The sequence below is a fragment of the Lactuca sativa genome, chromosome 6, assembly GCF_002870075.4.
Source record: "Lactuca sativa cultivar Salinas chromosome 6, Lsat_Salinas_v11, whole genome shotgun sequence".
Classification (NCBI taxonomy): Eukaryota; Viridiplantae; Streptophyta; class Magnoliopsida; order Asterales; family Asteraceae; genus Lactuca; species Lactuca sativa.
In genome coordinates, this window is record NC_056628.2 from 78,717,928 (window position 1) to 78,732,443 (window position 14,516).

At 36.8% G+C, this 14,516-nt stretch overlaps 1 protein-coding gene across 1 annotated transcript; it reads right to left on the reverse strand.

Moving 5' to 3' along the window:
* Positions 1 to 603: 603 nt before the first annotated feature.
* LOC111903359 (uncharacterized) lies at positions 604 to 9,619 on the reverse strand. Its single transcript, XM_023899137.3, has 9 exons — positions 9,364 to 9,619; positions 3,439 to 3,749; positions 3,036 to 3,133; positions 2,891 to 2,973; positions 2,720 to 2,799; positions 2,527 to 2,624; positions 2,209 to 2,280; positions 2,044 to 2,121; positions 604 to 1,944 (listed from the first exon to the last, which is right to left on the reverse strand). The coding sequence occupies exons 1-9, from the start codon at positions 9,617 to 9,619 to the stop codon at positions 1,872 to 1,874; spliced, it is 1,149 nt and encodes a 382-aa protein (XP_023754905.2). The 3' UTR covers positions 604 to 1,871.
* Between the last annotated feature and the right edge of the window lie 4,897 nt (positions 9,620 to 14,516).

Below are 14,516 nucleotides of genomic sequence, written 5' to 3' on the forward strand. Positions count from 1 at the left end.
ATAATAATAATAATAATAATAATAATAACTAGAGTGGTGCACGGGACAGAAGGTGTTCGTTTTGTCAAATGAAATATGTTGCTTGCATTGATATCCATAGTAAAGTACATTGCTATTATGTGTAAACCGCCATCTATCGATGAGCAGAAATGCAATGTAAGTCATGATAGTAAAAGAAGCACAATGCTATCTTTGAATAGATTTTCAAAAACAATGAAAACACAGTTTTGTATTCGAGTAGTTTTAAATGAAAGTACAATATAATCTTACAACAAATGTAGAAAGAACATTCTATTGATGCGGAAAAAAAAATCATCTTTTGACCAATTTACCAATCAACTTGCATAAGCTCCTTTTACCCCAGTAGAAACGTCATATGTTCTTCCTTTGTCCAGGGAACTCCTGCAATTCCATAAACAACCATCTTATACTGGTATCACTAATAATAACAATACGAATAATGTAACTGGAACAAACTCTAAAATTAACAATTTTGATTGAATTCATGGCTTGTTCTGTTATATTGATCCAACATATAACACCTTCCAAAAAACATCAGGGTCTTAATACCTATTTTTTTTATAAAAAACAATACTACAATGGTTGAATCTATGTAAGAAATAATAAGTAATTTCTATTACAGTCCATTAACACCAACCTAAGAACCTTCATACACGCATCAAATAATTAAAAGAAACTGAAAAAAGAATTGAAGACAATAAATTATGGAATCAATTACTAAATAACTTTTTATGAGATCATAACGAACATTTGAAAACCAATGATGAACAAAAATGATATTAACAACCTGTAACTTACCCGTTCTCACCATCAATGAAAAGAAATCGATTTGCCAAAGATGCAGGAGCCAGCTTATGTGGAAAAAGGGCCGGATTGAAAATGGAAATAACCAAGGGGTAATCTTGTAATTATTTTTGGATTTTTTTTTTTGCTTTTGATTACATTTGTTTTTTTATTTAAGTTCTCATTTCAGCAAGTGTGTCTATTTGTTAAACTTGCTATTATTCTTTTATCTAGTAATAAGAAATAAAAAAACAAAAAAATACATACATCAGTCTTCACAGTTTAGCTTCTTTTCACCATTTAGTATGAAAAATGTCATTGAATATGATTCTCACAAAGATGAAAACTGAATCGAATTATAGGTATTTACAAAACAATATGTATGCACTTGTTTTTGTTGGTCAATGTAAAAAAAAAAAAAAAAAAAAAAAAAAATTAGAAAATTAGGATTAGAAATCGAGCTTTCAAAAGTTGAAAATTATTAACAAATTAAACAAAACCAATCTTTTTTAAATGACAGCCTTTATCTTTTATCCTTTTTTTTGGCAAATTACTCAATACGGGTGTCTTTAAAAAACATCACAAAATCAAGAATCGAGATTAATGAATGTGAAAAAATAAGATTTTTTATGCTTACTTCCACTGCTTGAAGCTCCATTCCCATCGTCCCTTCATTCCACGGAATTAATGATTTTGTCTGTAGGTTGACTCTAAAGCACCAGGTCCAGGCTTCCCATCCACCTCATCATTGTTATTTGAATTTGTAGCCAAAATGTTCTTGTAAAAAGATGTAACTGGAGGCCAACCCACCACATGTGCCCTGTAAAAAAGTTATCAATAGGGGTATTTTAGTGATTTCATTCAAATGGAGTTTCTGTATTTGGATTGCACTTACTTAGCAGCAGGAGGATAAGAACTGTTAACTTTGTTAAGACAACTTCCATTCCTGATTCTACAATCAAAACATCAACAGTTTCTTTTCTAATGTACTCAAGAATTTTCACCCCTTACCATGTCATTGTCGCTTTTGAATTGCAGACAATTTTATTCACTTCTTCCCGATCCTTCTATTGTCTGACAAAAGGGGAGAGAAAATGTTGTAATCCAAGTATCCCACAAAGACCTTTATTATCAGTAAAACTGCATCATATATTAATATTACCCACAATTAGTAAATAAATAATTATGTATTTTTCTTTTTTATTTAAGTTATTTATGATTAAAAAAATAAAAATCTACTTGAAACTTGATCTGTGTAAAAGCCTCCCTCCTACTGCAGCTGGGACTCTTCCTGATAGGGAGTTCCCATTCAGATTCCTAATTAAACCAAATTTGTTAAAACAATAATTCATATGTTTTATATAATTATATATTTGTATTTATTGTTAGAGAAAAGAATCTTACAATATTCGAACTGATGTTAAACCTCCAAGGCTTTCAGGAATGGATCCATTACAGAAATTGTATGAAAGATACCTGTTTTATATACAATAAAATATCTTTTATTTAACCATTTCATAACTAATATATATATATATATATATATATATATATATATATATATATATATAACCTCTTTTCACACAACAAATCAAATACTCATTTTTCATTCAAATGTGAATAAATTATACTGACAATACTCACAATAAATTATACAACAAAATATCTTTTATTTAACCACGTTAGCAAGCATTCCCTACAATTAACCATAAGAAACATCACCTGTCATTGAAATGAACAAATGTCAACCACAATGACAGTGTTAAGGTTATAAACTCGAAATTTGTACGTAACCAGTGAATCCTAGCCCTCCTTTGGCCCTGATTCACACACATACATCAAGGATCAAACAAAAGATAACTAACATACAATGGATGATTTACATGTGTACAGTTTGCTAAAGGAAGAATCTTACAGGTGTTTCACCCTTTACTACTGGTGGAGCATATTCAGGATCAGTGGGTTCAGCAAAGTGGCTAACAAATTGGGCCATGCCTTTTCAAATGAAAATAGAAGCAAATCAATTAGATTTTTCAACCTACAATGTATGAATTAGAATTTAAATAGTATAACATGTATGACATACCTGTGTATGGTGGACATTTTCTCTTCTCAGGAGGTGGTCTGTACTCCAGAGGAGGTCGTGGCTCAAAAAGCTTTAACAGATTACTTCAAACACCCCCAAAATAAGTTAGCAAAGTTGAAAAAATTAGATATGAGAAATTACAAACCTGGAAACTTCAGTAGCATTAGCTGCACGAACAACTGTAGAGGCAGGTCGAGATGCAGATAGAACTGCAACTTCTTCATTGTTTGACTTTTTAAACTCCTGTATAAACCACTAATACAGTAATTTAATGAAAAGAATTTAAATGGAAGAGTGACCTTAGTGAAGCAAAGTAGGAAGAGAAGCGATTTAGGATTTAATGGATATTATGGTTAACGGTTGTTCTGAAGATGGCTCGATCGGTGGCAGACATCCTCGTTCCTAACTTTTAGGGTTTTTTGGTAGCAATGTTTTTGTTGAGAGAAGCTTCCGATGTTGCATCGTCGACGATGGCGACATGGTGGAGGAGTTGCAGATAAAAATCGATCTCAAAAAGATAAAAATCGTGGCTGTAGAACTTCACATACCTTCAAAATTGAAGCCAATAATCTGAAAATTATGAAGTCATCGTCGGTTGCTGAATGATTGGAAACGCTTGAATCTTTTTCAATTAATGGTAAAACTTGATGGTGGTGTCTCGATCGTAACAGGTAAGCCAGAAAGTGGAGAAGAAGCTCCTTGGCATCGTGTACTACAATTGTGATTGAAGAAAGCGAAGTTGAGTGAGAAACAGGAGAAGAGGGGATAAGAACGGAGAAGCATCTGAGGCGGTTGATCGGTGAAGAGGCACTAATCTGATTGGGTCGAGAAGCGGTGAACCTAAGCAGAAACAACACGTCTCCACAAAATTATAAAAAATGGCAAAATATACCCCTAAAAGAAAGAGGCCAATAACAAATGAAACTACAGGGACCAAAAGAGACAAATTACCTCCACTTTACTGTTAAAATTTTTCACAATCTTAATATATATATATATATATATATATATATATATATATATATATATATATATATATATATATATATATATATATATAATAACATCGATCATATGTATCTCTTTGTCATATCGAGTTAATGCTTCGTTTCTTAACATGAGTCTTCTTTTTTAACGATTGGGCTATTATTTTTTAAATCAAAATTGTTTGTTTTTTGAAACTATAATTGTATACAATTGTATTTGTAGTTGCACAATTACAATAAAAAAATTATAAATTTTTACACATCTAGTACAAAATATAGTAGTTGTAAGGGACATACGGACACTAAAGTGTTGTTTGTTTTTTCTAAAAAAATCATTTTTGACCACTTATTGTTGTGTTGCGCAACACACGCACAACACTTGGTCATTCGCAACTGTTTGTTTTTCAAAAGACTTCTGACTTAAAAATTGTTGTGTGGCGTAGCGTTGGACCCTTGTGACAACTGGTAAAGTCGGAATCGAACAGAGTCTAAAGGTGTATTATGTATAAGTGAAATCACCTCTTAACATTATTGCAATGGATCATCTATAGCCAAAAGGCATCATTTGTATAAGTAAATATATACCTTTTAAAAAAAATCATGTTGTAATGAACTATTGTAAGTCAACACAAGTCAAATAGATAAGTGTAAAAGCATAAATTTATATATTACTTAAGGGATTTGGGTTTTTGGAATCAAAAACCAAGGGTTTCGGTTTTGCAGGGCCAATATCTCATGATATGGCAGAAATCTCCTTAGGACCGAAATCACAAACTTTAGGACCAAAATCTCAAGACTAGGACCGAAATCTCATTTGTGGGTGGCATTAAAACCAAAATCACCCATTCTTGGGTGATACCAAACCAAAATCAAGGTGATTTCGGTCATGCCTTGGCCGAAATCACCCACTTGGTCCACTAATGTTGCAACTTGATTGGTGGATTAGCTTCCCAATGAGATAATTGCATTTAATAATGTAAACATCACTTCACCTTATCTTTTCTTTCCTTAATAAACGCGATTTAGGACTCCTGCAACATCTTCACAGTTAAACATTTCACCACTTGTTCTCTTAAAATCAAACCCATAATTCTCTCAAGATCAAACCTATAATCCTCTCAAAACTCAAGTTCAAACATTTCCAGGTAGCATACTTTAAGATAGTTTGTAATCATTTGGTAAGCATTCCTTATATAGAGTAGTGTTTATACAACAACTTCATGATAGTTTATTTTACTTTACACACATTAGTATATGTTAAAACCTTTAGGATACGATCATTTTCAAGTATTCGTACACTACTAGAAAAATAGCCTTTTACGACGCGCAATGTGTGTCGTAAAACGCTCAGACAACGCGCAAATGCATGTCAAGGAAGGCTCTATCATAACGAGATATGACACGCTTTAGCGCGTCGTCTATTTACAACACGCATTTACAACATGCATTTACAACACTCATTTACGACACGCAATGCGTGTCAACGAAGGCGCTGTCATAAAGGAAGACGACATGCATTTGTGTGTCGTAACCTTACGATGCGCCTTTAGGACACGCATTGTGTATCATTAAATCCCTTGTCATAAATGAAGATGGCACGCATTTGTGTGTCATAAACTTCAATAACCATTTACAATATGCATATACGACATGCATTTACGATACTCTTTTACGCATAATACAAAAATATAGAAACACATATATCCCAAAACAATCAATTTCATCCAATAACATCGCATATCATGTCAAAAAAATGTAATACATTGATATTAAAGGGATATAATTGTACATTGTTATTAAGAGGTTTTTCCTAACTATATAACCTAATACTACATTGCTATAAAGGGGCATCTTCTTGTTTCAGTAACTCGCAATTAAGCTATCCGAAGAAGCTCTAAAACCCTTCATGTATCCAACCAATCATCATGTCTCTTAGCTTCAATATCAATCCCAACTCTTGATCAAGAACAACATGGAAATCCTACACAATAATCGTGTCAGTTGCACAATATCAATATCAACTAATTAATAATACACATGGTATGTATGAGAATGGAATCAACCATATTTAAATTAATATCAACTAATCAATAATCATGTCAGTTGTACAATATAAATATCAACTAGTTAATAATCTATCACTTTGGAAATCAATATGTGTCTTTTATATCCACCAACCATATATTTATATTGTAATTTTATACTAACTAATCTGATATTTACAATTTCCAAATCACAAATCCAATTTGTCAAAAAGAAATACATAATTAGCTATCTTATTTACTTTGAAAAAGATAAAACAATATGCATATACATAGCTTCTGAGTCCTGACTTCCATTAAAATGTTAACATAGGCTAGGTTAAGATACCACTTATCAAAGGGCAAGAAGCAACTAAGCTAGAGAGATTACATTGCATACTCGTTAATCATAAGTACAACACGAATCCCATGTTTAATTGGAACATAGTTAGTCTCCTGAAAAGACAGAAACAAGTTACCATAATTTGTATCTTTTATATACTTTGCATCATAAAAGTCACATGGGACTAACCTCATAACTTGTATCTTTCATATACTTTGCATCATAAGTTGTATCTTTCACCAGCATCCATTGTAACAGGTTCTGTTCACAGAAGCTCTCTCTCTCTCTCTCTCACATTTTTATTTGGGTTATATTGTTGTATTAAAAATGCATTAGAAAATTCAAATTTTGAATATTTGACCCGGTTTTGACTTTACATTAATCCTTATACAAAACCCGGATTTATAATAGTTTTGATGTTGAGAAAAACTGTTATATGACAGTTTTGACAGTTTTCAGACAATGAAGGTTTATAACCAATTTTAGTCAGTTTTCTGGTACTCACGAAACTACACCATCTCATTCTATCTTTCTTTCTCTCTGATTTTTGTATGAGTCTCATCCAATTGATGATTTGGGAGTACCACCCAAATACTTCGATTTGAAAGTAATTATCACGATTCTCATATTTCCAAGTGCCACTAAACCATATTTCTAACAGAGAAGACGATTCCACAATCCCGTGTGGCACACAACCTTTTAAAGGGTTTTGAGAATTCTAACACTCCTATGGTGTACATGCAATCCTATAAACCTTGTATCTATGTTTTCTCTATTATACATGCAAATATTCAATATTCCAAGGTTTTATCCTAACTAGTATATTATGAAGCAACTATACTACAAAAGTCTAGTTAGATGACATACCTTTTGATGGAGCTTGAAGTATTGAACTTTAAGAGCTTAGCCCCAATAGTGTGGAAGCCTCAAGTGGAATCACAAATCACCAAAAACACTTTGGAAAGCTTGAGAGAATAGAATGCAGACTAGAAATCGGCCCACTCTTGTATCCTCATACACTAGTGTCATTTCATGTGCCAAAGACCTCTTTATATAGTATGGAGGATTAGGGTTTCATCTATGTAAACCCAAAATCCCTAATACCCATGACCTTTCATTTCCATAGGATCCATGGGTTAAAAACTCCATGGACTATCCATGCAAGCTTAGCCCAACCTAAATGAACTTGGCCCATACTATATATAAGATTCCATATTTAATTAGTTTCTTTTGATCACTAAATTAATTCTTGATCAATACTAATTAAATAATATGATTCCATATTAATATATTAGAACTTATAATATATTAATATAAATCATAAACATACTATTCTCAAAAGACTATCCATATAAATTGTTCCAGTGAAGTGCAACTCAAATAGACCATGCCAAATTGGGTCAAGTACATACCAATCATAGTTATGGACTTACACACTAATCCAACACCCTTCACCACCTAAAACCCGCAATCTGGAAACCTGAATTCGGTCTGACTCCCTGGCTGACCACTCATACTATCCATCACTAGCTCTCTTTCCAACACCACCAACGGACTAGTCAACCCTGGGATGCTGAGGTTCCTACCCGAAAATAGAACCATGGATGATATACTGTTGAACCACTGCCAACGACTTACCTTCGGTGCGCACTGGGTATCTTGGCCTATTGCATAGAGCAGGACCGCCTCAACCCTATCCAAATATCAGGTGTTTCCATAGATGCTCAGAAGAAAGATCTAACCCGGTTCCCATAACCTGAATGACAGGACATTCCAATCCCAAACCTTCCTAAGGCTGATGAATACCCATTCAGATCTACTCCCAGCCCCCAGCTGGTGAAATACCCGATCCAAGGAAATTAATCCCTTGAGATACTCCGAACTAATTATATCATCAAGATCCTCTATACTCCTTCCAAATTCTAATAACAACTACCGATCAAACCAAAAACGTCGGAGTCTTCAGCCTACTCCAGCAGCATGTTAAAAACTTGGGGACAGACCTACTGATTGTTGCAGCATAGCAACAAACACAATACCCAAACATAGATCTACAAACACATACAGAGTCTTCAGCATGACTGGACCGCCTTACCAGGCCTTCAACCTATTTGGACCACTCTAAGAACCTTCCGCATGTCTGGACCGACTCTCTGGGCCTTCAGCCTGTCTGGACCGTTCTTCGAGCCTTCAGCCTGATTGGTATACCCCACCGACCTTTAGTCTATACGGGCCGCTCAAAACTATTGTTCATCACTTTAGACCATCCCTCCTTAGGATCTCTCCCATACAGACTATTCTCACCCACTTGGGGTTCCGAACTCCTGATCCATTTCATGGATCCTAACCCTGGCCTAACCCTACAACTCATGTTGATCGACCATCCACTCGAAAAGTCGTAGTCTGCTTACTGACCCGTGGGTCTACCACCTACGCTGATTAGCCCGCACCCTCATGTTGAATGCACTACCGAACCCTGGCAGCTAATGGAACCCTCAATGACTGATGCTCCATTAGAGAATTTCCAATTCTCCCCCACTTGGGACACTAACTACAACCTACTAGTGGCGAAACCAAAACACAACTCAACTGAACTTCAAAAGAAACCGAATCCCAGCTGAATACTTCTGCATCTTTGATTTACAACTACCAGACCTGGAATGGTGATCCTGCATCCTAACTTCCTTTTCTCCAACACCCCTGGATACTAAACCCCTCTGACCCTCCTATGTTCTAATGACTCATGCAAAAAGTGGAGGAAACATTCACAATATTAACATAAGCATAATAGCAAGAAAAGAGATGGAAACGTACCCGCAGCTGGATCTGGTGTCGCCCTGACCTCCTCTACCATAAGATGGAAGGAACGCCCCTGAGCCCTCGTAGGCTCTACCCTACCCAGACCCGCGGCAGTAGACCTCAATGCAACAAGCTGTGGACAGTTGGCCTTCATGTGACCAACCTGATAGCAGTGATAACAAATCCTCAAGTCCTAAACCAGGGCCAAATGAAGACAATCCCTTGCATAGTGCTCCTCCTTTCCGCACTTGCGAGACACACCACCAGACTTACAAACTCCGGTATGACCCTTCCCGCACTTCTCACAAGTACGTCCGCTCTGACCTCCAATCCCAGAATCAGCATTCTTGGACCGCTTTGGCGCTGACTGCGACTGCAATGGGGCCCGCCTCTGCTCTCGCAACTGTAACTCAATATCCAGCTCCCGTCGCCTAGCAGCCGCCTGCAAATCCAGTAATGTATCACAGCGATAGGTAGCAACGAACTGTCTAATGCCAGTCTTGAGCATGCTTAGAAATCGTGTCATATGAGCCTGCTCGGAAGCAAACTCCAGGAAAAACATCGCCCTCTCAATGAACATGCGGGTGATCTGTGTCACTGACTTTGTGTCCTATTTCAACTCCAAGAACTCCTGAGCTAGCTGCTCACGCTCGATCCGTGGAATGTAGCGGGAGCGGGACATCTCCCTAAACTGATCCTAAGACACTGCAGCTCTCTGCTCATCTGAATAAGACCTTGTCATCAACCTCCACCAGTCCTTCTCCCCGGACCTCAACATGTTCAGGGCACACCTGACCTTCTGGTCAGTCAGGCGGGAACATGTGAAAAAGCACCCTTCGATGTCCGATAGTCACCTCATGGATATGATAGGGTCCGGAATCCCATCAAAAGTCGGGGGCTTCCTGTTGTCGAAGTCCCGGTACTGGAAGCCCTGACCGGCTCCTCTCCCTGTCGCTGCTACAGCCTTTGTAGTTGTCGCGACAGCCGTCTCAGCTAGGGTTGTGTATCTATCATCAAAATACTCCATCATAGTGGTCTTGATAGACCCAAACAGCTCCGGAATCTGACCCCGGAAAATCTCTACCACCTCCTCACGGATGATCTCCCTGACTCGATCATATGTCAATGTTGGTCCATCCTGATTGATGACCTCGAGTGCTGTCGGGGCACCCTGATCGTCCTGCCTTAATCCCGATCTGGATCCTGTCATGAAACGCCTCGTAACCACCATACTGAAATATAACAGGAAGATATAAGACAATCCACACAAACTACGAGGAACCTAACCCCAACCACACTCTAGGCGTTGTGACTTCCTTGCTATGCGTATGGGTCATGTGCTTTCAATAGTACGGGCCCATACTACCTTCCACACCTACCCATATTTGTCTCAAGTATCAACACAACACCCTAACAACATACATAAACATAGCGAGCGCTCAATCCTCACTCCTAGAGGAATGCTAAATATCTCCTGACTGGCCTCCCGGCCTCTCACAATCCACCTATCCATGAAACTTCCACCAACCATGCAGCACTAGTGTATTCTAGCCATACATAATGCTGGACCCTATAGGTTTTCGAATACCTGATCCTACCCTAAGCCCTTCATCATACAAGAACAGGAAATAAGGTCAAACCAAACATTCTCAGGATATAAGATCTTAATTATGTACAACCGCGATGCATACACTAAGCAACTACAGTAATGATGTCAATTTCATATAAGGAAAACTCTAGGCTATCAGGCATCATGTAATCAGGAAATTCTATCATGCAATTCTTGAGGATACCTAGCCTAGTACTAGCATGTTGTTCTAACGTATCACATAATCAAATAACTGCATGGTATTTTGGGGTGTACTTACTGGCTCCGGCTGATCGTACACTTCGCATCCTCTTTTACTTATTTTGAAAACCATTTTGAAAATCTTTCCTTGATTTGAGACTGGATTCACACGAGTGTTCCTCCAATTCACTCAAACCAAGGCTCTGATACTAACTTGTAACACCCATAAAATTCATGACAAATTTAAACTTTTAAAACAATCCAAGTACCAATACTTATTACAAAAAGGTTTCCAAAATAGTTTCATATCTGAGTATCCCAGAAATCTGAATCAAAATATGAGGAAGTGTACGGTCAAGCCTTCGCCTTCCCATAGTCATCTGCCAAACCTGAAACAATAAACTGAAACTGTAAGCTCGAAGGCTTAGTGAGTTACCTCCAAAATACCAACGCCATACCGATATAACCATATCATATAAACAATATAAGCAACAGAACAGCCATGCATCTCGAGTCTACAGTGTGACTGGTCCGCCCGCACCAAGCCTTCAGTCCACCTGGTCCACCCTCTGAGTCTATAGTATGACTAGACCGCCCACATCGGGCCTTCAGTCTGTCTGGTCCACTCTCCGAGCCTCGGCACATTTGGACCGCCCTCTTGGGCCTTCAGCCTATCTGGACCGCTCTTCGGACCTTCGGCCTGACTAGGTGCCCTCCTGGGCCTGTAGTCTATCTGATCCGCCCTGGGTATGTTGTCCTACAGCACGAAGCAGGATCCGCCTCAACCCACCCCCATACTAATCAAACAATCATGTGCACATAAATGTCATACACTAGCATGTATGTAACAGATAATCATATTGATCTAATAGATCACAAACACAACAACCATCCTATAACCAGGATACCGACTTAACCGGTCACCAACATAACATCATCCTATATACCAGGATACCGACCTAAGCCAGGTCACTAACAGAATGCCATCCTAACTACCATGATGCAGATCTAGCAGATCAATATGTTGGATTAATGTCTAAGTCCATAACTATATTTGGTATGTACTTGACCCGACCCGACATGGTCCATTTGGGTTGCACTTCACCGACACAATTTATATGGATAGTCTTTTGAGAATAGTATATTTATGATTTATATTAATATATTATAAGTTCTAATATATTAATATGGAATCATATTATTTAATTAGTATTGATCAAGACTTAACTTAAAATTAATTAAGTGATCAAAATGAACTAATTAAATATGGACTCTTAGATATATGTGTGTGATGGGCCAAGTTCATTTAGGTTGGGCTAAGCTTTCATGGATAGTCCATGGAGTGTTTAACCCATGGATCATATGAAATGAAAGGTCATGGGTTTAACCCTAGTCTACACACTATATAAAGATGTCCTTGGTTGGTGAAATTGGCACTAGTGTGGGTACACTAAGAGGGCTAGCCGATTTCACTAGAGAGAACCAAAGTATTCTTATTCTCAAAGTCTTCCAAGGTGTTTTTAGTGATTTGTGATTCCACTTGAGGCTTCCACACTATTAGGGCTAAGCTCTTAAAGCTTGAAGACATCAAGCTACACCAAAAGGTATGTCATCTAACTAGTCTTTGTAGTATAGTTGCTTCATAATATGCTAGTTAGGATTTAAGCCTTGGAAAGTTCTTATTTGCATGTATAATAGAGAAAACATAGATCCAAGGTTTATAGGGTTGCATATACACCATAGGAGTGTTAGAATTCTCAAAACCCAACAGTGGTATCAGAGCCAAGGGTTGTTTTCTTGTTATATTTGCTTAAACTGCTTAAAAATCAAATTTTGGTGCTGTCTGCACAGCAGAATCGCCAAGTCCACTGATGGTCTCGCCGAGTCCAAGGCAAAAAGCATTCAACTTGTCGAGTTTGTTCATGCACTCGACGAGTTGGACCCCCAGACAGCATATATTCGACTGTTTTGGCTGGAATTGGACTAGGAATATTACCCTAAGCTGGTTTTGGACTTATAAACTTATTTTTGATGTGGTAATGTTCATACTAATCCAATTTCAAAGATAATTGTCAATAGATTCATGTTTTGTATTAGTTTAAGTGTTATGCTAATTACATGAAAAAGTTTGATGCGAATTATCTTTGTTCATATGAGCTGCTTAGATTAATAGAAAGGTTGATTGATTATGTGTCTTTGATCCATTTTAATCTAAGAATTGATTCTAAAATGTATTTGTGTAACTTGTCCTCAAGTTACATGAAAAGTCACATTAAAGATTCTTAAAACTCATAAAAGATGGCAAAGGTTACAAAATGAAGAGTCTTGTTCTCATTAAATGGTTTTATGACTCCATAACTTGTCCTCAAGTTATGGAGGCTCAAGAGTCACTTCATTAAGTAATAAAATGTGTAACCTTAATTAAATCCATAAGTTACATAATAAAGAAAAGTTACATTCTTTTATTAGTTTAAAGTCTTCCATAACTTGTCCTCAAGTTATGGAACTTGAAGAGTTTTTTAATTAAAACTTCTTTAAACACATAAGTTAAGAAATTAATTAGTTTTGAATAGTTTCAAAACTTGCCCTCAAGTTTTGGAATTTGAGAAGTTTTCACTTATAAATACTTTAATTCCAAGTTAGCCCTTGGAATTTTAAAAGTTAAAATTCAACCCTTATACTTTATAATATTATAAGTTAGTAATATTTATATATATATATATATATATATATATATATATATATATGTATATGTATAAGAGCAAGTCAGTCTTATCGTTAGTAGGCCTCATTCACGAAGCCGGTCTATAAGGGGGTATAAGGTTACTGCCTATAAAATGGCAGTTTAATGGGTGTACACTCTCACCCACCGCTTCCTTGATTGGTGGAGGGTCGTTAGCCGAACGGGTAGGACAAAGACTATAAATTCTCCCTTCATTAAAAGTATTAATGATAAATACTAAGTGACTAAACCTTTTATAAATACCCAATCTTAGTTACTTAGGAAAATGTGAATAAGGTGCTAATCCATGAAATTACACTTTGCATTTTGTTTAAGTCGGTTAGTGGAGCGTGTGTGCTTAATTGGCACACTAACTCATATTTAACAAGGTAGGCAAAGGGTAACTTAATGTTTATCATAGTATCGATGGAGCGTGTGTGGTTAATCGGCACATCGATTGAGGAGTAAACACTTAAGGGTACCAAGTAATTTGCATGGTTACTTCACACCTTGTTTTGTGATCCTCGGCATCCCAGTCACAAAACCTGAAGGCACACTCGAGATTGAAACATGCCATTGAACATTTCAATGAATCTCAAAAGATCTAGGAATTTCAAATCCAATTAAAAAACCTAATAATTGTTTCGTTTTTCATGGTGGAAATTGGTGAATCGTCATTCACCTACCTTCAAATATTCTATAGCATGGATTACAGCATCCCTCTTCCAAGTTATAAAATATTGTGTTGGGTCCTAGCCTTAATATTTCATATTGGGTGTTATATTAAGGACTTTAAATCAACTATCTTGAATATCTCCCAAAAAGATGTTTGGTTCAGACATCTATGATCTTTCCAAATCTATTGGAACTTCTCTTCCTCCACCTCCTCCAATTATTCTCCCTAACCCACAAGTTCAAGGTCACTCAAGCCCTATTGGCAAGGCAAGGTATAGGTGTGATCACATC